This window comes from Patagioenas fasciata, chromosome 6, assembly GCF_037038585.1.
Source record: "Patagioenas fasciata isolate bPatFas1 chromosome 6, bPatFas1.hap1, whole genome shotgun sequence".
NCBI classification, from domain to species: Eukaryota; Metazoa; Chordata; class Aves; order Columbiformes; family Columbidae; genus Patagioenas; species Patagioenas fasciata.
The window spans coordinates 22,596,409-22,624,396 of record NC_092525.1 but is presented as its reverse complement, the minus strand read 5'-3'; the positions used below and the strand labels follow the sequence as shown (position 1 = coordinate 22,624,396).

Here is a 27,988-nt window from a genome sequence, read left to right as displayed (position 1 = left end):
AATCAAACTCTTTTTCTTTCCACAGTTCAATCTAGCTTTTATTTGATTTTTATCTCAATTTTGTCTATGTTGTACATACAGAAAAACTAAAAAAGCCTTAGGCTTTTTTTGGCCTTCCCTCCCGCACTGTAACTTCCAGAGCTGTGGAACCATCCTTTGAGGAGATGGGGATGATGCACAGGACAGGCGGAACAAACAGGTGCAGCCCGCAGTGCCAGCCAAGGATCATCCTGGGGGGAAACTCCCTGTGCTCCTGATGGAGTCAGGGCTGTGCCTGTTCTTAATGAACCTGGGAAATTAATGAGAAGGGTTGGCTGGAAACTTCCTTGAGGAAAGCTTCCTCAGTAGCTGAGCAGACATCTTCATCCCAGCTGCTGCTACAGCCCTCTTTAATAAAAACAGGTCTGTAATGCTCATGTTGCAGAAAGCAGCTGTACTGTGCATCACTGCAGAACAAGATGTCATTTTTATTTTAGTATTTTATGGTAAGGGAGAACATTCAGCGTTGATGTGTAAGCTTTGATATCCTTGATGGAGGTCACATCAGTCATCAAAGAAGATGGGGGCAAGAAAATGAGATGAGGTATTTCACCAGATGAAGAATTCTGTGCTTCTGAGGCAGCTGTAACCTCTGAGTCCCCTTCATGTTTTCCATATCCAACCACCTGGAAAAAAGTTTCCAAAAAAAAGAAAATGGGCTCTAAGCTTTTAGAATTTGGATCTCGTTCAATATTCATCTGCCCTAACTATTAAATACAGACACGTCAATGCAATTCCAATGACAGTAAAAATCAGAAATGTAGAAGATATGAACAGCAATGTGGATAACACATTAAGTGTTAGATTACAGAGTTGGGTGTTGCCAAACACTCACGTGTACGCTCAGCACTTTTTTCTTGTTGCTTCTGTGAGCTTGGAACCAGGTGACCAGGTCTGATTTGGTAACAGACTTCAGAGCTTCAATCTGCAACCCACAGGAATGAGGTTTAAGCAGCGCAGTAATGAGGCCATTTTGAACATAAACATGGTTTCTCAAGAAACTATATCCCATTAGATAAAAGAACCTTTTAAAAATAGCATGTAGCTTTAGAATCAGTGTGTCACCAGAGCAAAAATCACCCTATTTACGCTTTGCATTTAAAACTGCTGCAAAAAGGGACATGCAAGTGTTCTTTTTGGCATCACTTAATGACAAGGGACTACCGACCTCCCGGGCAAGCCTGTCGAAGAGATACTGCTGTGTCGCAACTTCATTCCAGTTCCTGTCCACTTCTTCTCCCAGATGGGAGTCTTCACATTCTTTAAGTTTTATCAAAGCTGTAACCTACATTTGGAAAAAAAAAAAAAATTAGTTTCATAGGATTTAAAACTTAATTTAGTCTTATTCACTGAAGTTGAAAGAAAACCCAGATGACCAAGGTAGTTCATTGCTCTCAACCTTAACTGTAAACAGCCAGAGAGCAAATGTTTAGAGAAACAACTGCAGAATATAAGAGATGGGGTATAAAAGCAAGTCCTTTGTCCCAAAAAAGCTCAGAACTGTGTGAGAGGGTGCCACCAAATCCTCCGGTTTAGGTGCTGGTTAGCAGTTCAAGGCAGAGCTTTTCAAGATCAAGTTTTACCTGGGTGCTGAAAGCATCTTCAGCTAAATGCTTGATTCTCTCTTCAAAGCAAGAAAGAAACTCCTCTATTTTCTTGTCAACCAATTCAGAACTAAAAGAGAGGTAGTTAAATAATTAAATCAGGCAGGAAAAATAAAAACCAATACTGAGGGGTAAAGCAGAACAACCTGCAAATCATGAGGGAATGTTTGAGACAGGCTCGCTTCCCTCCCCACAAATAGCTCACACATCTGAAACATTAAAACCTTCACAGATGACATAGACCTCAGGAATGGAAGTGTCAAGCAAATGTAAAACTTAGAGGCAGCAGCAGCACTCTGTGCTAATTAAACTTTCAGTGGCACAGTATTATTTTTTGTAAGTTGCATATTTTTCATATAACCCTTCAGCTTTGGCAGGTCAAACATGTGCAGTTTGCCCTGGCTTTGAACAAAACCATAATATTGTTCTGTCTGCTGAAATGGGCCAGAAGAAGATCTCTCCAGGCTTTGCCTGGCATCAGGCTGAGCTCTCCCAGCAGACGCTCTTCCGAAGGGCAGTGGGATATTTCCCTCAGTCTCTCCATTACTTTCCCTGTCAGTCACGACTCCTGCAGTTTGAAGCAGCTTAAGGCTGTTGCTTTATTTAGGTGCTGTTTTTTCAGTCACTGTGTTGCAACTGTCTGCAGTGTCACAAGCTGAGGCCACGACAACATTTCTGACATTCCCTTTGGGCTGTTGTGTAACTCCCCTCATCAAACTACAAAAAAAATCCCAAATGGTGCAAAACAGGTGTGAACACTTAAAGGAGAGCAGCTTGAGCAAAAGCAAATGGAAGTCAGCTGTGACCTGATCTAACGGAACAAGCAGAAGATAACAGTAAAATTCTTAGCAGTAACTCTTCAGCTGAATGCTGCACAAGGCCCTGCTGCCCGAGCCTCTGCTGGGTGGAAGCAGTGCAGAAAAGTCGCAAAAAATGGGTGCTGGGAGTGGTGACAAACAGTGACAAGGAAGCACTTACTTGTATTTCGTTGCCTGGGTTGCCACTGTGACCGAGAAGCCAAGAATCCCAGAAGTATTCCTGCAGGTGGGGTACACGTGGTAGCTTAAAAAAAAAAAGGGAGGGGGAACAATGAAGTCACAATTAAATTGTCATTTACAGGACATGCTACAAGTTAAAACAGTGTTGGTACTTCAGAAAAAAAAAAAAAGTCTCATCTATACATTCTCAATAGTCTTATTTCCTTTATTTCCTGCATTGCTGCATAATTTTGAGGAAATCCTTTAAGCCTGGCAGAGTGTTTGTGCTTGCGTTCCTGTAAACTAAGTCATCAGAGTGACAGACCAAGAGCTGTGAAAAGCTTGTGGCAGTTTCCTGAGGCAGACGGGCGGCTGCTCCACACCACAGAGCCACTGTGTAAACAGCCCTGGGGAAGGGGAGCTGATCTAGGAAGTGGAAGGAATGACTTTATGCTGAATAATTTCAAGTTAACACACCAGTAATAGATGCAATTCTTACAAGACTCAAAAGCAACTTGGCGGCAGCTTGTATGGATGGCTGCTCTCTGTTTTGATGTGTTTATGTTGCTGTTTCCATTACAATAATGGAGGAATTACTGTGCAGGGAACAGCAAAGGCAGGTGTGGAGGAGCTGCCCTCCGTGGTGAACTCACCCGAGGGTCTGCTTGGTTCTCAGGAAGTCAAAGCATGGCTCTTCCATGAGCATCTGAAACAGAGCACAAACACGTTACAGCAGAAGTGACATTCTATGGCCATGCCGCAGGCTCTGTACAGAAACCTGACCACTACATGTGGACACAAGGGAAGCGCTGCCTGTCCAGCTACAGCCGCTGCACTAAGATGTCTCAATTTCTGAGCAGGTACCTCAGAAACCATATGCCACACTGTCCATCACTGCAGCAGTTAGGGGATCCTGTCCCAGACACTCTCAGATTCAATCAGAGTGAGCAACAGGGATCTGCCGTCCTGCCCAACAGCCTCATCTTAGCTCCAGGCACAATGCTTTGATGAGTTAGGAGACACAAACACTGACTTACCACAAGCAGCTCCATCAGGGTATATTCCCTTAGGTTCCTGGCACCTGACTAGAAAGAAAATGAAGAAGTTAGGGTGATTTCACGGAGTTAAATGCAACAGTTCAGACCAAGGTGACAGCTGCCGCACTAAATTACAATTCACAACAGGGACAGCTGGAAAGTTCCCTTTTTCTGCAGAGGCCTCAATATGGCCTTAGGAGAGGGGAGAGGCCCAGCCCAGGTCTAGCCCAAGCCCATGAGATCAGTGGAGAGGACACCAGGACAGCCCTGAGGCACAAACCCAGCGACCAGCATGAGCACAAGCCAGAGGGGAAGATGCCGCTTTCGGGGAACCCCACACGCTGTGAGATGCCCCCCTGGGTTTTGCCTCTGGAGCCCCAGGCAAGTGCTCCCTTGAGGTTACAGTGCACTCTGCAACATCCCTGTCCAGAGGCGGCTCTCAAGACTTGGACATCAGCACAAACAGTAGCTACTGGAGGGAACAGGCTGGCACACGCTGAGCTACCGCGTTACCTGGTAATAGACTGTCACTTCAGAGTTGGCATCACCTTTGTTGAGAGTTTTCACCTTACAGAGCAGATGCGTGTTCGGCAAATCCACCACTCGGAACTGAACAGGGCAGGGATGGATCAGGGGAGAAAACTGGAGCTTTCTGAGGGAAGTACAGACAGCAAAGAGTCAAACACCTGCCCACATCTTAACCAAAACCAATAAATTAATTCCACCCAGACAGACATTATTTTCCCCTTCCCCGAACAATGTCTGCTTAAATTGCCATGATGAACGGTCACATCTGCAAACACCGGCAGTGCTGTATCCAGGAGCGGAGAAGGTAATTTCTGCATCACTCCTACCCTGACCCCTTCCTCCAGAAAATAATCTTAGCTTGATTATAGTTTCCACATATTGAGTGGTGCAAGAGTCAAGAGATACTCACTCAACAACATAATTCAGAAAATCCTTTGCTTCCTAGGAGAGAAAACAGAAGTGTACATTTTACTTAGAAGATAATTCCCAACCACACACCCAGCGGATTGCTTGAGGAAGCAACGCCCAAGCACAGAACAGCCGAGCTCTTGCGCCATGCACACCCCTGTCCCCTCGCCTTATCCCGAGGCCCTCGATGCACCTCTGCACTGAGCTGCAGAGCAAAGTCTTCAGGCCGTTTCTTGCACTGCAACTTCTCCAGTAGGAGAAAGCAGAAGCCAGAAAAACAGCATCAGCCGTCACAAGGAGGTGACAAGGCCCCTCTCTTGTGTATCAAGCTGGAGTTCTGGAAGGAAACTCACACAGAAACCACAGCAATAAAAATATTTTGAATGAAGATTTTTAGTAAACCAATACTACATTCTCAGACCTCCTTCTGTTCCACAGCTCAGGACGGAACAGCTGACATGACAAGACTCTGACCTCCTGAAGGACATTAGCATTTTCTTTTTAGGAGGTTTGAAACAGTTTGAGGACAAACACCACCAGCTAAGACACGTCCTGGCACAAATCATCATCGCAGGTTTCTCTCCCACGTCCCACACAGGCACTCAGCAATGACACGGGGCTGAGTCCCATTAAAACCCTCTCTTAAAAAGCCTGACAGGACTGTGTGTGACCCAGTCCCAGGGCAGAAGACTTTGATGAACACTGCAGGTGTTCAACAGACTGAGGTTTCATCACACCACAGAGGCCATCAGATTTAGAGGATAAATGTACTTTGAGGGAAGCCTTCCCCTGTAGCGCCACCATGACAATTTCTCAGTATCAAATATATCAACACATCAAACAATATTATAAACAGGGCAGCAGGGGAAACAGGTTATGGATGTATTTCCATCACATTTTCCCCTCTCTGGAGTTTAAATCCAAATTCCTGAATCCACCAAGACTATGTTCAAACTGTCAGCTCCCCAGCAGCTCACCCAGATGGGCATTCCTGGGCTGTCAGAGGTGATGTGAACCTCTAGATGCCCGCACAGAAGAGGCACCAGCTGGCAGGTGAGCGCTAGAGTTGTGGTGACTGTGCTAAAGCATCTTAAAAACAGATTTGAATTTGTGTCAGTTGCTGAGGCCGTACTTACTCTGCTCGTGAAGTTTCCTTGTACGAGACCCTCGACAAAGAGCTGTGATTTGAAGGCCTTAACAAAGGATGAGAGAGACTCAATGGAAAGTCCGTTCATCAGCGTCTGGTATTTATCTATCATGGACCACCTGCCATGTTCTAGAATCAGGAGACGCACATCCCTGCAATGCAAAACAGAAAACAAAACCAGAGGCTGTCAAGAGCTGTTTAACGTAAGAGATCCCATTTTTGACTCGGGATCATACTGGAGACAGGGATTCAGTCCCCAGGAGCACTGCTGTGGGCTGAACCTGCCCACCTGCTGTCGGCTGCAGTCGCTGCAGAACGGCAGCTCCTGGGTGTCCAACCTGTCCTGCATGGCTGACACGCTGGTTGCAGAGCTGCTTGAGCTCTCTGAGCCACAAGCAAACCCTGGCACAAGCCTCCAGGAGCAGCGATTCCTGAGCCCTTCAGCTCAACCCCAACACTCGCTGTGCAGCCACTTCTTGCCCTCGCCCAGAACTCACTTGGCCAGAGTCTCAGGTTTGATGAGGATGTTGAAGTACGTTTTCTTCAGCTGCTCCGTGATCATTTCAAAAACCGCTGGAGTAAAGCTGAAGTCAGACAAGTAATCAATGATGAGCTGAAATAGAAGCTGTAAAGAAAATAGTTTTAAGTGAGGTTTTTGGTTTGTTTTTAAAAAGAACCAATTTAAATTTAATCCTGTATAATAATTTTTTTAAAATAATCATCATTTGGTCAACATAAGAGACACACGGGGTTACTAAGGAACATTCCTCAACTGTTAGCTGTTCTTCACTAAACACTTCTATACCAAATCACAGTCAGTTTTAAAAAGACACCATTTTTAGAAAGTGAATGAAATAATCTCAATATCCCAAATCAACAGGAATTTCCACATTCTACTGAAACAAACCTAGCCAGTAACTCCACATTTCTGTATTAGATATTCCAGTTTTTCAGTACTCACAGGTAGTTTGTGATTGAATCCTTTCACCCGAATGACTAAGCCGTGCTCTCCAGCTACTAATTTGTACTCCAGCTGAGCGACGTCTGCTTCATAAGCTGGTTCACTGAGATTGTGGGAAAGGATGTTCACAAATGTGTCGAATAAAACTATGCTGGATGGAGAAAAGGGCAGAGGGTTAAAAAGAAAGAAAAAAATGAAGGAATAGAAGAAAAATAAAAATCAAGTCCAGCGAGTTCAATGGTACACACCAGAAGTTGTCCAATAGAAATGAATACTTGAGGAAAATGAGACTCAAAAAGAAACTTTCAACAAACCTGGAAATACCGAATGCAAGTTTCCCTTTCTCCAGAAAGTGCACAACATTACTTAACAAGTATTTTAACATTCAACTATTCTTTGCAACGAGTAAGATTCCAGCTTCACATAACTGAAGATCTCAAGGTAGGAATGCAACGCCAAAGCTCAAGACATGGAATTATCACAGCAAATGAGATTATTACACTTTCCATAAAGGAACAGGGGATGATAGATGGACTCAGTTATGCTGAAGACTTGAGTAATGAGACTATCAAGGTGAAAAAATAATAATAAGCTACAGGGTGTTTCAAGACGATAGACCCAATTTCAAAGCAGTGTGGCATTTCACAATGGCAACATTACAATTACACCAAAATTTACAAATGAATTACCAAGTTTTAGTAACCTTTTTATAGTGGTAAGAGTTTCATTCAGGGGCAGTTCATGGTTGCAGAGATACAGTGACTGCAAATTGGGTCCATCTTTTTGGAACACCCTGTACAGCAAATCAGGCTACACAATGTGGAAATTACAGTCCATGTTTTCAGATTTGTGTTATTGCCTGGATTCCAATTCAAAGTCCAAACTAACAAAGATGAAAACAGATTTATAAAGGCTCTCAGCACTTCCCTCTGGTATGTTTGCTGCTGCTGTTATTTTTTTCAAAACTTGCACTGGGGAATAACACACCATGAAACTCCTCTGCACCTGTTTGCTACAGTAAGGACTTGCTGCAGAACCACCCTCACCAAACTGCAGATAAAACCATACATGAGAAAAGGAAGCCTTATTCTATTCCAGTTCAAAATTAATCTCTTTTTATGGTTTTTCACTAAGTACAGTAATTTAGTTACTCTGCAAGATAAGCATAAATAATGTATTCCTTACTTCTCTGCAGACTGCTGTATCAATGGGGAGATCAGATGGAATCGAACATAACCTGGTGGGGAAAAAGAAACTTAAATGAGCAATTGTACAAAAAGTGACGGCTTTCTAAAGCCAACTTTATTTCCAAGAGGTTGTTGGTCACAATTTAAGTCTAATGAAAATGGTCGTTCAGCTATAAGAATATCGCTTATATTAAGTCATCATCAAACATCTTTTTCACTCCAAAATCTTACCGCAAAAATCCCAAATATTAGAAAACACAAAGCTGTGCTTTGCAGAATACAAACTCAGATGGTGTGACCAATAAAAATGAAAAAAGACAACTCCACAAAACATCTGTTTAACAGACACTAAAAAGGGTGACATTCTGCTTGAAAGCAGCAATATATTTTCCACATTTGTCTCTGATGCAGGTGATATTTTTCTCTTTCTGTAGAACAGACTATAGTCTCCTCTAATTAATGTGGTTTTTTATTTTCAAGCCCATGTCTCAGTACCATATTCTGTCTGCCCAATTCTGTCCGTCCAATTCTGTCTGCAGTCAGACACATTCAGAAGTCAGTATATTTCAGTGATTCCAGTTTTAACCTGCGGTATCAGCAGCCTTTCTTTGTCACAATGCAGTTTATCTGCTTCTTTTATTGTAGGTAATAAACATACCAAAAGGACCAAGGACCATGGAAGAGCTGACAGTAAACACCGAGTTTAAATAGTGAACACTATCACTGGGTTATTTGCCTTCAAACAAATTCCAGCTGGTAAAAACAGGGACTTCCTATTCTTTGGAAAGCCCTGACACATTTTACCTTTCGGGATTTTGAATTTATCGTCCTTCCTGTACCAGAGACAGCCTTGTTGCGTGCTCAGGGTTTTGACTGGATACTCTGTCTCAGGGCAGTCAGCAACTTTCAAAGCAAAGTCCGTGGCTGACAAAAAGGAAAACCAAACCCAAACCAGAAGTTAGCAGATTTCACTGACACAGCCAGGCTACATGCAAGAAAGTCTTCAAGATTATCAGTAAAATACATTTTTCCCCTCCCAGCTTGCTAAATTATACAGGATAATCCTTCCCTGGACCCAAGGAACACTTCTTTTTCAGTTCCACATCAGAATGGTGGGTCAGAAACAGGGCAGAAATGGTGATGCTGCATTCCACCCAGGATACAAGTTCCAGATTTATTTTCATTTGGCTTTGGCAACAAAGCTAGATAGTACTTAGATGCTTTCAAAACCCACTAGATTAAGCAAATAAAATTGCTCTTCTAGGGTGTCCAGGACTTGATGTGAACTCTGATTGTGTGAGGCAAGCTCTGTTATGGCTACAGGAACTCTACATCTACACCTTAGAAAAACTCTGTTCTTATAAATGAAAGTATATTATTAGTAAGCAAAATTCAGGTGAACAGACCTCCCATTTTTTTACCTTGCAAAACCAGGTTGATGTTCAGATGGAAATTAAAGATTGTTTCTAAACCACAGAAAATTCTCAAGTAAATTAATGGTGGAAGATTTCACGCATGCTCAGGTGCCTTACCTATGTATTTGTTTTCTTCTGGAAGGTGTAAATCCTGATTTAACTCAAAGTCACTGGCCCATAAATCACTCCAGTACTTGTCAATATCTATTAAAAAACATGAAATGTATTTAGTTCAACAGGAAGGTAACGCTATTCTGTTTCCATCTCATCTCTTAGCTACTTCCGTGAGGATTTGCAGTACAAGTTTCCTAATGTCACCTGGCTCATCATGACTCTTTCTAAATCCCTTCCTACCAACTCCCTTGGAGCAGGACCCAAGCAGTCCTATTCAAAAGTAAATCAAGGCTGCCTGCAGCAGTGACCCAGCTACCAACACACTCTGCCCTGACTCATTTTGTTCAGGACCTGAACAGCAGGGATCCCTGTAAACCAGGGGGTGGGAACCAACTGACACCAAGGAAAGAAGAACAATTATTAAGTAGGACAGAGAATCTGACTAATGATGAGGTCAGTGAAGCACTGAGGATTCATTTCTCTGCTTCATGTGGTTGTATTTTTTGTTGTCACTCCTTTAACATCTCTAATGAGTGGATCTAAGTTTGTGCTGCTCTTTTACCTTCCACGCTGTACTGCGTTCCAAACCACCTCTCTTTGAGGTGACACTGGCCTTCGTTGGCAGCGGACAGCAAAACGAGGTTGGCTCTCTGAGGAGTGAGCTGGTTCAGGGCATCAGCAATGATCTGCAAGTTCACAATAGCATTTCAGTTCAAAAGCAACTCTGGCTCTGCCTGACCCAGCAAAGACTTCTCAGTCTGAACATATGAAGAACAAGACATAACAAGCTTACAAAAAAATATGTGCTTTCTGAGTATAAAAAGAGTGATTCAACAAAGCCTGTGCCTATACTATGGCTAATGATATGCCTATATACATGCCTACATTATATAGTATGCCTATATTTTCCTTACATCAAAACATGTAATCAGAGTTCAAAGAGTGTTTACCTCAGGCTTGTATTCAAACAAGAGCTGGTCTCCTGTCAGAAAATCCTCCTTCTGAAACAACTGCATGTTTTCACAAAGGCTTTCCACATAGTCAACGGGATCTGTCTGCAAGGAAATATGTAAAGCTACTTTTCACATCATCAGAAAATAAAACACCAACATTCTGTTCTGAGAAGAGCTTGACTGGTCAGGTATGTTGAGCATGAGTTGCATGCTCTGCTTCTTACAGCATTTAGCTTTGGTGGACTCCTCTGAGAATCCTGAAATACAGACATCATCTTTATAGAAGAAATGGCCTAGACCATGTGTTTACGCTCATTAAAGGTTACAGACCCAGCAGAATGCACTCCTCGCCTCCCACGAACACGAGCAAAGTCAAACAATTAGAGATTTTAAATGACCTGGAAGCTGGAAAGAGCAAACTGAGGAGCTGCTGCTGGATGAATATCTCTGGTTCTGCTCCTTTCCCAAGTTCTCTGCCATGATGTGCAGTGTGAGGAGGAAGAGATTCTCCTACTTTGATGTGAAAGTATAGACTGCCTTTTAATTGTATATGACTGCCCAGTGGAGCGCTTCTTGCTGAATGATTTTTGGTTTGGTTTTTAGTTTGAACCGGGCAGCATCATACCGTACAGGTTGTGGGTTCAGAAGCAGCCCACATTTCACCTGAAAAGAGGCGAGTTTAACACATCTTTGTCTTATAAACACAGTGGAAAACATGACCAAGAATTTCTTAAGACACCGTACACCTGAGGAAACAACCTCTCCTGCCATGACTGGGTCACTCATCTGTCCCTCAGGTGCACAACCAGTCACACAAGCACGTATATGTCCCTGTTCCTTGCTTTCCGAGTTGAGTCCCTGCACTGTCAGTAATCTCTTAATGAGCACTCAAAATCAACTGGCCAAATAGGCAGGACTCTTAACAGAAATAACTCCTGTTTCCCCACTGTACACTCGGGTGTTTTCTATCCTTACCTGGCTTGATACTGAGAAGCTGGAAGCCTATTAGACTGGAAGTCTATTAGAGCAGTAACAATTTTAGGGAACATAAAATTCTAGCTGGGAGTAATTAAAAGAATCAAGAAGACTAATAAGAATGGTTCACGACTAAATAGCTTCATTTTGATGAAAAAGTCAAAATTCAAATTGGACAACCTCTGTCGGCAACAATTAAAGACAGAATAAAAAAAACATATTGCATGTAGGGCAACAGAGATTAATTCCTGTTATGTCCAGTACACTAAATAGCCATCCATCGCAGATTCTTCATTCTTCTTTACTGTTCTGGGGAAAGCTTTTGTTAGGAGAAGATGGTCTGTTGTAACCTCATAACAGTTGAACTTTGCTAACAAATACATAAAACCTGTTTTCCACTAAAAAACCACCACACGACATTTAACAAATGAACTTGTAAATCAGTGTAAACTTGTTCCTACCAAAGAAATCCACCGCTCTGTTATCTATCACTGGGATTGTTGGCAGCGGTCCCTGGTGTCTGTATCACTTGCAAATCCACTTCTGTTATTCAAAGGCCACTCAAGACACTCAATATCCTCCATATGCTATTTTGAAGGCAGAGCTACAGATGCAAGGATTTGCTAAAAATGACATTTCTAACATCCTGATGCTCACAGCAGACTGGCAGGTCTTAAGAGTGTCTGAAAATACATGGAGCATCTGGAAAGAGAAAAACTCCATCTTCAATATTTCCTTTTTATTTTTTTTTGACTCTCCTTCCTGCATCTGTGTACCTTAAAGAAACCAACTAACCATATGTGTAGTATATGGATCTGTTTTCCCAAAAGGGACATTTTAATGTATTCAAAAAACCAAGTTACCTAATAAGAAACAGAAGGTGGTTACATGCAGAGACAGTAAGAAAGTCAATGAAGTGAGGCTTCTCAAATTATCTAAATTGTCTTCCCTTCTTCATCTTTAATAAAAACAAGTAAGATTTTTGCTAATTGCTATTTCGATAAGCCATGGAAGACTTGACACGAACCCACATTTAACTGTGTAATATTGTCCCACCTTTCACACAACGCAGCTTTTCTGTGCCCAGAAATCAGCAGTGCCAAAACAGCTTAAAATAAGTGAAATCAGGCAAAAAAATTGAAAAAGCCCAAACAATTTGCGGAGCACTATTAACGGGCACAGAACTTCACACACAAGGGTCTAGTGGTTAAATCTAAGAAAGAGTCTACCTACCAGGTGAAGAACAAAAAAAGTAACATTTAATTCTGTTATGGAAAAAGTCACAATATTTCTCTGTGTAGAATACAATTTTTTTTCAGCAAAATACATTCTCATTAAGTACATAACTTGTTTCTGGTTGAACTTTGAAAATGTGTTTCAAAATTAAGAATAAATCCTTTTTATGGTTTACCCATATCAACACTAAACAGTGAATGAATACCTGTTCCTGGTAGTGAAATTCATTAGCTTCAATCTTCTGGATTTCTTCCCATATTCTGTAAAGTAGTAAGAAAATAATAGAAGTGCATTGTTTCCATTATTCTGCAACATTTATCAGGAATCTGAAAAAAAAAACAGTCTCCTAGGAAAGGCATCAAGGGTGAGTTCAGAGATTCATTCAGAAGCCGGTGGAACGCACATTCTTTCCATACAAAAGGGCATTCCTCAATTGGCACAAAATTCTGCTGTTTTCTGAAGAGACTTAATTACAATGAGTCAAAATCTGGTCCCAAACTAACAAAGGCGAACACCAGAACATCACAGTCCAGACTTTCAGAGATTTGGCCCAACAAATTTATTTAAATAAATGCAAAACTGCACCTTACAACTACACTAGTTCAGCTTACTAAAATTAGGAATCAGACCACAATAAATCTAACTAAAAGCACCAAAAATCAAGCATAAACATTTAGAAAATTAGTTTCTAAAGTTTTTAAATGCATATGTTTCCCATGCAGACAAGCTTTACTACTTCACTACTCAGAGTTCATGCTCTAGTAACTCCACAAAAAGTGCAAACAAGACAAATAAGAGGCTAATGGAGAAGGACAATCTCACAAATATCTGATGTAGTGGCAAATACTTGCCTTTTATCTGGCCCTCTTTTCTGCAGCATCTTCACATACTGAAATACAACATGGGCCACCTGCAGACATAAAGGAACAGATTAATTTTTCCAAACATTAGGAAAACAGTAGGAAAATCAAGTTGCAGTAAACCATACCTCGTAGAAGTGCTTGTAACCTTCATCAGTCAAGGTCACAGAAATGGTGAAGATGGAGTAAGTGGAGTTCTGTTCAAATCCTGTCTCACCATTTCCTCCATATAACGCAAGAGCCCAAAATCTATGGATGAGTTATAGGTACTTATTAATTAGTCATTTCAGCTTTATTTGAGCTTAGTAACAATTATAGCATATCATAGCTTTACTTCAATGGCTTTCAACCCACTTAGAGTTTATGCAAAACCTTTCCAATCGAAGAACCTCAGGACACAGAATTTAAGAAAAACAGTGAAAAAACTAAGTACCCTTTTTTAGATCTCTTAAAGATCAGTCACAGGTACTGCTGATCCATGGAACACAGAGCAGAAGCCACTTATTTCTTACTTGGGTCTATCATCAATTTAAAGAACATCACTACAAAACGCTGATAGGAAAAGGCAGACTTAGCCTGCTTTTATACATATAGAAAATATATGTACACAAAATAGTTTGCCTTTATTTTAATGATAGCAAAATATTTAATAATTATGCTCTAAAAAATACACACTTTTTCCTAAGGAAGGAAAGAACGCTGCCTTTGCCTTCATGTCCCACCAACCAGGAAATATAATGAAGAGGTTTCACCCTAAAAGAAAATGTGAAGGACATTAAATGCCAGGAGGTAATACATTTCACAGAAAGAACTCAAATCACCAAACAAATGACTAAAATACACATTGTCTGTTTCTTCATGGCAAGTTTTGCATTTTCAGGAAGCATCAGGATAATAAACTAAAAATGTGGGAGTTCAGAACATGATGACTGATTTGAGTCAGTGAGGAATGATATTGAATCAGCTGTGTACCAGTTCCATTCAATTTATGACAGGAACCAGAACTGCATCAGTTTCATTCAATTTAAAAAAATGTTCCCCTAGCTGAACCAAAGTAATCTGTAACACAAATCAATGAGATTCTTTGGTTTGTTGTGAAAGGCAATAATTATTAACAACATAAATGTGATAGAAGTAAAACGCAGCACCACCATACCTGTAATGCTGTTCTTGCGGTGGAAGTGCCCAACTGATACTCAATGAATGAATTTTCCTGATTGGAACAACTGAACACAAATAAATATATTGAATATAAATGATTAAACATAGATAAGGAATTTTACATCATGCAGAAAGAATGGTTAAAATGTATTCAGGACCACAGAGAATTATTCTACAAAGTACCCAGATCACACAGAGGAAATATGAAGCTATGCATTCAAAACATTAAAACAAATCCATTTTACTTACCTCTGTAAAGCTTGTGAAATTCTGGTGTGTCAAAAGGCTGAGTCAGGTGGCCAAAGCTGGGCTTGGGTAAACCACTTGAAAGCAAAATTAAAGCGTGATGTTACTGGCAAGGAGTCAAGGCTAGACTGAGATAATCACAAGACATGAGCACCCCCATCTCTGACGTGACACAACCAGAAAATGACGCTCCCCAAAGGTTGCAGCCCAGGAGCAGGAGTTGACCTGGGATCCACACAAAGAGTCATTACCCAAGATTTTGATTCCACATCAACTCCACCCTCTCCATTCGTCCTACATGGTAACAATAAAAAGCTTGCTTTCCTAACAGGAGAAAGCAAAGCCAAGCACAGTAAAAAACTTCCAGAGTTGGTCCTGGATTCATAGAATCCTGATGGATTTTCTTGTGGGAAGGAGGAACAGGAAGGATGCGGGTCAGGGGAGACAAATATGTCTCTGTATGGCATTAGACTTTCAAACGTGCATTTCCATGCACCACGGAAATAAACATCTTTCAAAAAGAGAAAGGGGAAATAAAATGCTTTTTAAGTCTGTAAAGCTTTTGCAGACCTCACTTTTTAGACAGCACAGTGGAGTGAATTATTAAAAAAATAGATCGAGTTCTAACCAACTGCCACCCTGAGGACAACACTTAAATTCAAGATATGGTCTTAATTTATTGTGCTTCTAATTATATTTGACACAAAGCAAAGATAAGAAATGTAACATTATAATCTAGGTTTGAATGATTTATCATAAAATCAAGGTATCAGTACATATTAAGCAAACACTGCTGCAAATTAGCACCACACGGCTTGCAGGCTAAACAATTGTTAAGCATAAAAAAAAATCTTCCTGAAACAATTAATGCCAGTCTTCCATCTCCAAAGTTGCCCCTTCCTTTTTTCTTCTCCAGTAAGGGGTGTTTTTTTAAAAATAGTCATTTTAAGAACAGATGTTATAATATGTAATGCCTTTTAGGATCAAAAGAATCTTACTTATTTGGGATCTCAGAGAAGATTTCTGTCACCCACTTTTCCAATGTATCCAGTGTTTCTAACAAGGAGAGAAAAAAGTAAAGCCAGAAATGTAATTTCCTGAGGATCTAAGACAAATACTCTATCTCAACAGTTTAAAGAGGGTGCAAGTCAGTATATTTTAAAATTGCAAAGGTCTAAATTATAAGCTTCAGAGCTGTTGGTTTGAGCTAGTTCTTAATATTCACTGAACTCTATCTTTGGTCATAGCTCTGGTTTTGCATATGCTGCATAATCTTGGGCTGATACAACCGGGATTTACAGTTCAGTAGCACGTGACATTACTGTGAAAAGGAATTACCAATGTAGGGATCTACAAAACTACCAGTACTTGCTAGACTCATTCCATCCCTCTACATCCAGAACACACAGCAGTATTCAAGAGTTTCAGATAAAAGTTTCTCATGAAGTAGTAGTATGACAATTAACACAGCAAAATTGCTGAAGCTTCATTTGGAAACCAGGCTAAAATCTACATATAAAAACATCCTGCAGGACTGGACAACCCACTAAAATGGCTTGGGCTACAGCTGAACTGGTAACAAAAGCACCACACCAACAACAGCAATGAGCCTGTTTTTAAGGAACAATTGATGTTACCTTTGGATTGGACAACTAAAGTCATATAGTGAGCAGAGTAATGGCGCTGCCAAAAGTCCCTCAGCCTGGTGTAGGTATCAATATTATTCATTTTGGGCTCATGTTTGAGTGTATCTGCATTACCTGCAAACATTAAAAGGTGGTTAGTTATCTAGACACTGGTTACATCAAGATCAGATACAGCGAGAATTTCTTTTCCTCCCCTGGCACTGAGTCTAGTCATAGTAAACACATTAAAAATAATAGGAATTCAGAGTTAAGAGAATGTTAACTGAGATTTATCATCTTCCAATTTCTATTTTCTACTGTAAGGACAGTTGATATTTCTCTGACAAGGGAGGACAGAGTCCTCTTGCATTATCAGATCACCCATCCCGTGTGCTGCACAGCTCACTGTGTGTTGCCAGCTGTTCCCTCACCAATGAACTTGCACAACAGGGAAGGGAAAAGAGAGGAAAATATGATGTTCAGTATACGTCACTACAGAACTTTATAAATCTACATTTTAAAGCTGGCTAACTCTATTACCCATCACACAGCAATTTACATGCTCCCCAGCATCACAATGATGAGGGAGCCAGGACTCTGTATTGGCCAGGAGAGGAAGGACAAATTCCCTTCTGCTCCACCCACATGGCTGTGAAGATCTACTTCTGCAAGTTCAACCGCAACTTATCTACTTTGAAAAGCCTCCTTGGACGCAAATCCAGAAACACACTCTTTTTCCAGGAAACTTTAGTATCAAAAAACAAGCTTAAACAAGACATGGATGACTCAGAGAGCACAGCTATTACATTAAAAGAAAGTTCCATGATTATATGCCCAGAGCAACCCAGCTCTAACATCAGCAAAGGGCAGTACCAGAATGAAAAGTATCTTAAGCAGATAGCTGCTTTTATTCCCAAGCACTTTACTGTAAAATAAATGATTGCCCTAATACTTCTGAGCAAGGCTAGTGTTTGCTATGATAAAATAGCTCATGTTAGTGCAATTTTCAAGTGGTTAAAAGTTGATCACCGCTTTATAACATAAATTCAGAACTTACCCCAAAAAAATTTCTTCATAGGATGTCCAGGCTTGGCAAGACTCCCAAACAGCATCTCCTTTCTGTTTGCATCAGAAGGTCTTGCTAGCTGATACTCTGTTAATTTAGAGAATTTGCAGTGGCATGCATCAAAATTGGAGGTCACATTCCCACGAAACAAAGCAAAAACCCCAAGCAAACTGAAAAGGAGATGTACTCCACAGCTGGAGACTGAAATAGTTTTAATGACAAAGCAGTGAAATAGGATAAGAAACAGGACTTGCTAGCAGTAATGAATGTAAGTCAAGAGAAGAGGAAAACTGTAGCTCATTGCTGAGAAGCACATAAAGGGATAAGGAGGGGAAGCATGTAAAGCCCCATCCTGTCCTATCTGAATGTTCTTAATTTGATAAATTTAATGGGAACACAAGTCTGTCAATATTCTACAGAGTCAGGCCCAGTAGAAAGGGCCAGAGAGCAATTACAAACCTGTTTCTTCCATATATCACATAGAACAACTTCTAGTCTAACAATGAAATACGAAATTAAAAGCCAAGCAAGATAGTTTCCAGAAATGCAGCTTTACAACCAGTTTACACTAATCTAAATATGGGATTCTGTCCAAATCAAGAACTCAAACTGCAATTTCCTGCTCCTGTTTTTGCTGCTAATAAGAAGTATGCACAGGAGAGCTGTAAAATAATTATTTTGGCTGGGTTAGTCTGCAGCCAGTTCAACAAGCTGACGCAGTTTGGTGGGTAGCTCACTACTCCAATGTCAGTAGGGGTGAAGGAACGGATCCACACAACGAAGGCAGTAAGTTGGCTTAAGCTGTTGAAAACAACACACTTTAACTCAAAGGCAGGCTCTTGTTTATATCGACACTTAAATAAAATTCAAAGATCAAATCGCTCAGTTTTCCTGGTCAGAGGACAGATGAAGAATGTAACAAGGTGGATGGATGATGGCAAAGCGGTGGATGTGGTCTACCTTGACTTCAGCAAAGCCTTTGACACAGTCTCCCACAGCATCCTCACAGCTGAGGAGGTGTGGTCTAGACAACAGAGTAGTGAGGTGGGTTGCAAACTGGCTTAAGGAGAGAAGCCAGAGAGTGGTGGTCAATGGTGCAGAGTCCAGTTGGAGACCAGTATCTAGTGGAGTGCCTCAGGGGTCAGTACTGGGGCCAATATTATTCAATATATTCATTAATGATTTGGACGAGGGAATTGAGTGTACTATCGGCAAGTTTGCTGATGACACTAAGCTGGGAGGAGTGGCTGACACACCAGAAGTCTGTGCTGCCATCCAGCGGGACCTGGACAGGCTGGAGAGTTGGGTGAGGAATAACCTGACGAAATTTAACAAGGGAAAGTGTAGAGTCCTGCATCTGGGCAGGAACAACCCCAGGTTCCAGTACAGGTTGGGAAATTACATATTAGAGAGCAGTGTAGGGGAAAGGGACCTGGGGGTCCTGGTGGACAACAGGGTAACCATGAGCCAGCACTGTGCCCTTGTGGCCAGGAAGGTCAATGGCATCCTCAGGTGCATTAGAACAGGGGTGGTTAGTAGATCGAGAGAGGTCCTCCTTTCCCTCTGCTCTGCCCTGGTGAGACCCCATCTGGAATATTGTGTCCAGTTCTGGGCCCCTCAGTTCAAGAAGGACAGGGAACTGCTGGAGAGGGTACAGTGTAGGGCAACAAAGATGATTAAGGGAGTGGAGCACCTCCCTTATGAAGAAAGGCTGAGGGAGCTGGGTCTCTTTAGTTTGGAAAAGAGGAGACTGAGGGGTGACCTTATTAATGTTTATAAATATATAAAGGGTGAGTGCCACGAGGTTGGAGCCAGGCTCTTCTTGATGGCAAACAATGATAGGACAAGGGGTAATGGGATCAAGCTGGAACACAAGAGGTTCCACTTAAATTTGAGAAAAAACTTCTCAGTGAGGGTGACAGAGCACTGGAACAGGCTGCCCAGGGAGGTTGTGGAGTCTCCTACTCTGGAGACATTCAAACCCGCCTGGACATGTTCCTGTGCGACCTCACCTAGGCGTTCCTGCTCCAGCAGGGGGATTGGACTAGATGATCTTTTGAGGTCCCTTCCAATCCCAAACATACTGTGTGATACTGTGTGATACTGTGTGATACTGTGTGATACTGTGTGAAGAAGACTTGGAATACACATTTGAACCAGTTATATCTGCCAGTAATAGGTTTTTTTTCTAGAACAGTCAGGTTTTACAGGCGGCCTAGAAATATTCATAACACACTAGAAAACAGAGTGAACTCTCCATTCACTTCTATGCCAGGTTCAATTTCCTTCTGTGAGGCAAATTTGTACTTATTAACGTGTTAGAATAAGGAAACAAGCACAATGACCTCAACTTATCATATTTACCCCACAGAGAGCTGGAGAGAGCACTGGACCATGGTGGAGCCATAGGCACGTTGTTCACTGTTTATTTCTTTAAGAAGATGGGCTAAACACACAAAAATGTATTCTTACCACTGTCTACAGCCTCAACTTCTCGGTCTATTGCATCCCTGATCATTAGCGGGTGAATGAAGAATTGTGCCCACCTACAAAACAGAAAAATTCATATGCTTTTCTCCAGTGTCTATTAAACTAGGGAATAAAACCACAACAGTTAAAGCCAAATCCACTATTTTTAGTTTATAAGCTTGTCTTACTAAAAATTATGTCATTCTTGACTGTACTGTCTTAAGGAAAGATCAAAGCCAGTTTCGTGATAGCATCAAAAACCAAAGCGCATAGAGCAGGAATGAATTGGTTGGATACAGTCGAGTATGACTCTAGTGGATGCAGGAGCATCTGCCTTTGCATCCTAAGAATGATCACACCAGAGACCCATCTGGTCTGGTTCCTGGCTCTAACTGGGACCAGTATCAGATGCCTTACGAGGGAATCTCAGTTGTTCACTAGGAGCAATATGTCCATAGGGGAAGTTTCTTCCTAACTCCAGGCAACAAATTGTTGATTTATGTCCTGAAACATAAGGTTTTATACCGATTACAATTTTATTATCTATTTTATCAGTCAGTGTTGTTCTCCTGTAACCACAGAGAGCAGAGCAACATAAAGGGACAAATCTGCAATGAATGGCAACTTTGTAGAAGGTTGGGAATATAATATTTCTGGTTTATTTGTTGAGTTTCTTTAATGATGCACTGAACTTGTTGAAGCAAAAGGTTAACAGTGACACATTGCTGACAGAGTTCTATGGCTACAGGAGCCACTAAGCTAAAGACTATTGAAAAGTGATGTCTTTCAGTTTCTTTAGATCCACAAGTGCTTGAATGAGCAGGAATCATCAGCAGCATCCATTCATTTTCTTTGTAGGAGATGCTGTTCTACAGAACTCATAACTTCTGTTTCTCCTCCACTAAGTGAGCTGTTGTGACAGACTGCAATTAAGTTCTTTATTCTTCTGCACTTTCAAACACCTAAAAGCTGGGCTAATCTGCAAATGAAAGCTGAATTTGGCCCAGTCAAGTAAAAATTAGGCAACGCTTGGTGAAATGCGCAAACACTTGCTCTTGTCATCATCACAGAGGTGTATTTTGGTCAAACTAAGTTCACAGTGGAGTCTGCTCCCTCCTGAGGTATTTTGCAGCACCAAGAATTCCCAGTTGGCATGCCCTTATGAGCCAGTAATTTCCTCTCCCTGAAGTAAACCATGCTAAGAGGTGGAGCACTGTTGTAGTAACATATCCCACACCAGGAAAGAGCAAGTTAAATAGTTTCTGGCAAAAGATACATACTTGACTGAATAACCTGGATTAAGTTAACTGTATCCTTCTGAGGCACACATATAACTTTAAAGGCTGCCTTTCCACCCACTTTGATGAATTAGACTTGGAACAAAAAAAAGAAAAAAAACCCCATACACTAACTATCAGAACAGATATTTCAAAGGATGAATCACTGGGATTCTGAGAGCACGTCCCCTCTGAACAGCTGTAACACTGCATAAAATTTCTCCTGTCATGAACGCTACTAGTTTAAGGGTGGTAAAACACTCAAAACCTATGTGCATTAGGACTCACACGTGGATCCTAAGTAATCACACAGCAGCTACACAGGCACTATCTCAAAAAGTAGTAAGACGCCAAAGAGAAATCATATTTCCTTATATTCAATATCCTCTGTGGTGGCAGGAGTACCTGTGGAAGTTCAGTAACAGCCTTAATCACCCCAAAATGAAGAACTGACCAGCTATACCCGACCTCCTGAGGCACATACAAACATTCGCTAGCACCTAATCACCGTTTCTATGAAGTTACCTGTCCAGCGCCTCTTTGAAGTATTTCCTCTGCACATCGAACTGGAAGACTGTCCGCTCACAGTCAGTCGAAGCGTTGTCACTGCCCCCATGTTTCTTCAGAAATGCATCAAACCCATTCTCATCTGGGTACTTCAAACTGCCCATAAAAACCACTGGAACAAAAATCAGCAAAATTACCAAGATTACATTAATTTGTTATTCTTAATTACTGCTATGGCAACCCCTCTGCAGCACAGAACTGACCCACAGTTCCTATGCAGAGACTAAGCAGCAACAGATCACAGAACCTGCTGGATAACCGGTGTAATCTGTAGCCCCAGCCTAGTTTATAAAGCTGTAGGTAACATGCCTCCTCCCATATTCAATGGATAATGAAAATGTTAATATATGTTAATGCATAGCCAGCCAAAGGACACGAGACACCTTCTCACATATTAAGAGAGTGTCACTCAGTATTTTTATAAAATCACAAATTCATTTAACTAATGAAACTAAATCCTGGGATAGCTGAAATAGGAAATGATGCTAAAATATTACAGAAATTCGGAGCTAGACAGCACTCATTTTGCACTGAAGCTGGAGAAGATGACACAGGAGCAGATACATACTGTGTTCCAGGAAGTGTGCTAATCCAGGCAGATCTTCGGGATCGGAGAAGCTGCCAACAGCAATGCAGAGGGCTGCTGCAGACTGGAGAAAATACAACACTCAGTAAAAGCTGCTTCAAGAAACACTTTAGGAAACTGGCAGAAGTATAAGACAAATCAATCAGGATGGGCACAATAAAAAGGTCTAGTCTGGATGCCTAATCACAAGAAAGCCCTCTCTGTATTTTTTCACCCTACAGCTTTAAGTACATACCTGTTTTTCTGTACAGCCTCTCTTTCTTGTCTCTTCCTTTTCAGCTAGTTCTTCTAATTCACTGTCATCAGGATCATTGAAATCCTCATTATCTCCGTTATCATCCTCGCTGTCACTCCCCTCATCACAGTCCTCCTCATCAAAACCTTCTCTACCATCTTCAATCTCAGCTCCAGAGTCGTCATCCTCTTCATCACTTTCCTCTTCAGATTCATCATCACCCTTGTCTTCCTCCTCCTCCGAAGATAAAGCAGCTGGGGCACCATCCAAGTAATTAAAATCCGAAATCAAAAGTGCACATAAGCCATTTTGTAGAGTGATATACCTAGAAGAATAATTATTTGCAATGAATACACTCATTTCCCAAATCTGAATTTTCAGAGTCACAAAAATGTCTGTATTTCCTGCAATAGTTCTATGCTCTTCAACGGAGATTTCCTAACGAAAATCTAATGGTGGCTAACAAAGTCAGCAGTTTCATAGTGCCAAAGTAAAAACACTCTTCTGCTATTCAACAGCTGTAAGAATAAGAAAGATGCAATTCAAGGCAGTAGCAGAAGCCCTTCTCTCCAGAAGGTCAGCGACACTAATTGCGACTTTTATTTCTCTCTCTCTAAAATACTTAAGCTGCTAGTGCCCGCTCTGAGGAAACTTCATGTACTTGGAATAGGCAAACCCAAACTTCAATAGCTTGTTATGCTTCTCAGGCTCTTGGAAACATATATTATGCAATAGAATTAAGATCTTAGTCTTTGCCTCTAAACAGGCCCCAGAGACTTCATTTTATTTTATTTTATCATTGCTTTCTATCAAATGGGGTCCGCAGATGTACGAGGCATGTGTTAGAAAGGACAGATCTCCTCTGCAGGTTTAATAAAATAAGCCACAGTGTAGAAGCGATATACACAGAGCTCTCTGTGCATGTACATACATACAGAAAATTTTTATATATGTATGTACATATACATATATAGACCCACAAGCCCTATGTCCAGCAAACATTCTACAACTTTTCAGACTGCAGGCTGCAAGCACCAATGCTCTGTGATATTCATTTCCCATCAGATCTGGAATAAAGAGTCACAATTTGTCAAATTAGCCAGCATACCCCTCCTGGGAGCTCGCGCTGGCTCGTACACCAGCTGCAGAAAGGAAGGAATGGTGGATCCAGAAACTACTTGAGACAGCCTAAGAACTAGTGTGATAGAGACAGGTGGTACCTGATCCCGCAAAAAAAAAAGTTGATGTGAAACAAACTCACAGTCACAACCCCAGAAAAAGCTGAGTTACAGAGCATAGAATTACAGAAGAGTTTGGTTGGAAAGAACCTTTAAAGGTCATCTGGTCCAACCCAAGTTTATAGCAGATCAGGACACTTTGCAATGTGGCCACTGTTATAATTAGGTAGGAGAAATTCCAAAGCCAGTTTCCAGCTCAACCTCCATGACAAGTACACAAAAGAAAAGGATGTTGTGTGTTTTCCAACTCCATGGTTCCCAAAGTTTCTCACATGTTTCCTTCATGGTTATCATTACACAGTTTCAATGTTTCCAGACAACAGAAACGTGCTTTATCAATACTCCAATTCAAAATATTCAGTCAGTATCAATTTTGCTTTTTATTACAGCTGCAGGGTACCTGCTACAGCTCTGCAAACCACAGACCGGCTTGGAAACAAATTACTCCAAGTACCTCTCTCCCAACTGAACTGCATGGGAGACGTGTTTGGGGGAAAGGAGTAAAACAAGTATTGTAACAAGAGTTAAGCAGCTCGGAGACAAAGAAAAAATCCCACACTTCTTGGACTACAAGTCTATGAAAAAAACTAAAGAACAAATGTTTAATAGTTGTGTTATTTTTCTGAATTATGACAACTCATCCAACAGAAATTGAGAGCACATACTCTGGGCCAGGGTTGCATAATCATTAACACACCCATTTCGCTTGCTGCAGGACCTGAGCGGTAAAAATCTGTTACAACCAGAAGCACAAGTACATTGTTGCTTGTTCAAACTACAGCACATTGTGTATAACTTGCAGAGGTGCTATGACTAACTGCAGCAGGTACAGACAGCACTTGATCCATGTGAATGTCTGGATACAAAGTTAATCATCCACACACTCCGAAAGCGATTCTGTTTGCATCATATGCATATGTTGCTTTAGGCAGCTGTAGCATTTCTGAATGCACAATAGGGGTCCTGAAAACAGATGCCCTGTACATTCTGGCACTTCAGCCCCTGAAGCGCAAGAACCCCAGAGGGGGACAAGTTGACTTTGCTACAGCACACCTTCCAGTACATCCACCTTCTTCTCCACCTCCGGATACAGCTGCCGTCTTCGGGTTGCCACAGCCCATAAAGAGCGCTGGCTTCCCAGTGATCGAGATATAGTCACAGAAAGCAGAGCACAGAACAGTGCTGGCCTTCCAGAAGGATTTGCCATAAAGCTGTTTCACCAGGTGTATCCAGTAGCTCTTGTTGATCCTTCCCACATACCTCCATTAAACTAATGAAGCGGATGACACTGATTTTACGTTACTCATCTTCAGGTTTCTGGGTGTTTCATACCAGGACAGAAAGCACCCAGTAGTGAGGCAGCAATTAAACCAAGCTGCTGTGGGAGACTCTCATATTTCACTTCAGGAGAATCTAGAATAGTTTAGGTTATACTGAGCAGAGGCACCAATTGGCATAGGTGTTCTTTACTTTTTCCATGTTTCAGTCCAATGGAAAAGGACACGTGTAATCAATATATGAGTATCAATTAGTATGCAAAACACTGGACAAAACCCACAATCTCTCAATGTAGCAACAAAAGCAAGAATAGTCCAATTGCTTTTTTGAAGGACTGTACAGCATTGATACAAAAAAGGATGAAATATAAAAGAAAATACAAACTATTTAAGTTGCTGTTTAAACATGTTGGACAAGTTTAAGCAGGATTGTTGTCACACCAAGTTTGTTAGAACAATGATAATTGCTTAGAAGTTAAGTAAATACTGAAATACATATCAATGTAGAGTAAACACTTAATATTTTAATTTCACAAACTACCCAAAACCAGCAATACAAGCCCACGATATTCCATATATGGATGAATTTAAATGAAACATGTATTTTGGTAAAGACAACTACCCACTCACAGTTCTAACGAACAAAACCAACTTTGAATATGACAATAATTTTTGTCCCAACAAATTCACTTTTGAAAATACATTTTACAATCTGTCAGAACTCTCTTGTTTTTATGATCACTGTATTTGAGAAGATTAAACTATAACACTTTTCACTAAATTAAGTTTGATGTCACCGGACGGTCACATTAAGCCCACTGTGACTGGTCTGCAGTATACACCATCACTGATGCATGAACAGAGGAGAAAGCCTGTACGCATCAGCAAATCACTCGCCTTTAAATTTACTTAAGAGGTCTGGTACATAGTTAGCAGACACAGGCACGCTTTACTTCCAGCCACACTGAAGTTCTCCCTCCTAAGGGTAATGTTTGTGTCTGTTCTGCGCAAGGCTCACTTCCCACACATGGAAATCAGCCTGGAAAGATGCGACTCTCTGCTTCCAACTGACAAAATCCACTAAGCATAGAGAGAGGACTTCTGGAAGATTTTGGTATTAGTTTATCTTACGCTATAGTAAACACACCCCCAAATCTCTACAGGCAGGGAAGGTTCCTGAGCCTCAAAACAAATAGCCGGTGATAATTTGCTATGGACTTCACAAGCTCTGGCGCTGCGCTGCCGCAGGTAACAAAGGCAGAAGTTTCCTAGGCCAACAGTCCCTGTAACCGTGAACTCTGTAGGAAGAGGAGCCTCCTGCAAAGTCGCATGAGTAAGAACACCAGGAGAGGCAGGCAGGGATCTGGAGGAAGCAGCAAGAAAGAAGAAGAGAGGGTGCAAGGTTCTCCCTAAGCCAATGGGCAGAGTCCTCTTCAGGCAGCCAGCAGGGAATTTCACTGTCAGCCAATGTCACTGCAAATCCAAAATTCAGTTCCAGGCTGAGGCAGATTCTCTCCTGACTGCACAGATTGGACGTCATGATGAGTAAAGACAAAAAAAAAAAAAAAAAAAAAAAAACAAAAAAACATCTCTAACTAGGGCTGAATAATCTTCTGCCTAACAGAAAGACCTTATAACAGTATCCCTTCAGGAACAACTGACTGAAATCTTTTGAAGAGCTCAGCTGTGTGAAGGCCGCAGACCCTGGGCTGCGCTCAGGGAAAGTTAAACCATGAAAAAGGGTAATCCTTCTTACCACTTTCAGGGATGTTACTCAGAAATATAAAAATGAAGACGCGAGCAAAGCAGCAGTGTAAAAGTAATTTTTGTCTCAACTCACAGACATATTTGTGTGAAAACCTGGAAGCTCAGCTAAAACGGGAAGACTAACAGGCTTTTTCTAAGCTGGTATCTGCTCTGAAATACTTCAGTCACATTCCACGCTTCAGCTTAACGCTTTTGGAACGGAGATGCCTGGACAAGGGCTGCAAACTAACAATTCGATATCTCCGTGCCTCGAAAAACGTAGCGTCACAGCACAGCCTTTGAACAAATACTGATTTTTTTCCCTCTATGCAGCCCCAAGCCTATCACTGAGCACAAAACAGACAGCACATCTTGACAAGAAACACACCCGTGAACCCTCCGTCTTTCTTTTCCACAGTCAGGGGCGACTTCCCCGCTCACCAAGAGCCCGACTTGAAGCCCCGGGGCTGCCGGCCGTGCCGAGAGCCCGCTGAGCTGGGGCGGGCGGCCACGGCCCCGCACCCCCTCCCGTCGGCCGCGGGGAGGCCCCAGCCCGCCCAGACCCCGGCCGGGGCGGTCCCAGCGGTCTGCCCTCTCCCCACCCCCCTCCGGGGGGAGGCTGGAGGCCGCCGGCCCTCACCGGTACTGCTTGGGGTCGCTGGGGGACTTGACGATGTCGGGGTCGCCGAGGTTGGCGGTGGTAGTTACGTCCCCGCGCTCCTCCTCCTCCCCGTGAGGCGAGCGGCCTCTGGCGTCGCGGCCGCCCTCCCCGGCCTGCTGCCCCACCGCCAGCTCCGGACAGCTGTAGCTAGATGTCGCCTTGTTCCTACCGGGCATGGCGGCGGTGGCCCCGCAGCACGGCGGCCGGGTAACGGTATGAACCGGCCCCAGCAGAACCCGGGCCGCCCCCGCCCGCACCGCTCGGCCGCTCCGTGCGAAGGCGGCCGCAAGACTGCGCATGCGCGACCGCCGGCGGCCACCCCCGTCCCGTCGCGAGCACCGACAGCTTCCGCCGTACGAGGAAGTCGGGGGGCTGTCAGTGACGGCGCCGTAA

General features: G+C 42.1%; 1 protein-coding gene across 1 annotated transcript; it reads right to left on the bottom strand.

The window, feature by feature from the left end:
• Positions 1 to 10: 10 nt before the first annotated feature.
• Positions 11 to 27,918, bottom strand: NRDC (nardilysin convertase). Its single transcript, XM_065841724.2, has 31 exons — positions 27,575 to 27,918; positions 22,674 to 22,998; positions 22,421 to 22,502; positions 21,811 to 21,964; positions 20,012 to 20,085; positions 17,531 to 17,626; positions 16,486 to 16,608; positions 15,847 to 15,904; positions 14,852 to 14,925; positions 14,598 to 14,667; positions 14,117 to 14,194; positions 13,570 to 13,690; positions 13,433 to 13,491; positions 12,787 to 12,841; positions 10,368 to 10,472; positions 9,980 to 10,103; positions 9,421 to 9,507; positions 8,693 to 8,812; positions 7,887 to 7,938; positions 6,702 to 6,852; positions 6,238 to 6,365; positions 5,730 to 5,892; positions 4,595 to 4,626; positions 4,171 to 4,309; positions 3,658 to 3,705; positions 3,274 to 3,326; positions 2,622 to 2,705; positions 1,623 to 1,713; positions 1,208 to 1,324; positions 875 to 964; positions 11 to 665 (listed from the first exon to the last, which is right to left on the bottom strand). Exons 1-31 carry the CDS (start codon positions 27,892 to 27,894, stop codon positions 468 to 470), a joined length of 3,471 nt encoding a protein of 1,156 aa, XP_065697796.2. The 5' UTR covers positions 27,895 to 27,918; the 3' UTR covers positions 11 to 467.
• Between the last annotated feature and the right edge of the window lie 70 nt (positions 27,919 to 27,988).

Excerpts from the sequence above, each read along its gene's own strand:
- NRDC (XM_065841724.2), bottom strand. The coding sequence starts at position 27,894 with ATGCGCAGTCTTGCGGCCGCCTTCGCACGGAGCGGCCGAGCGGTGCGG. Across the intron at positions 15,905-16,485 it reads TTTAGTTGTCCAATCCAAAG|AAACACTGGATACATTGGAA; the intron begins GTAACATCAATT and ends TCTCCTTGTTAG. Across the intron at positions 4,627-5,729 it reads AAGGAAACTTCACGAGCAGA|GAAGCAAAGGATTTTCTGAA; the intron begins GTAAGTACGGCC and ends TTTCTCTCCTAG.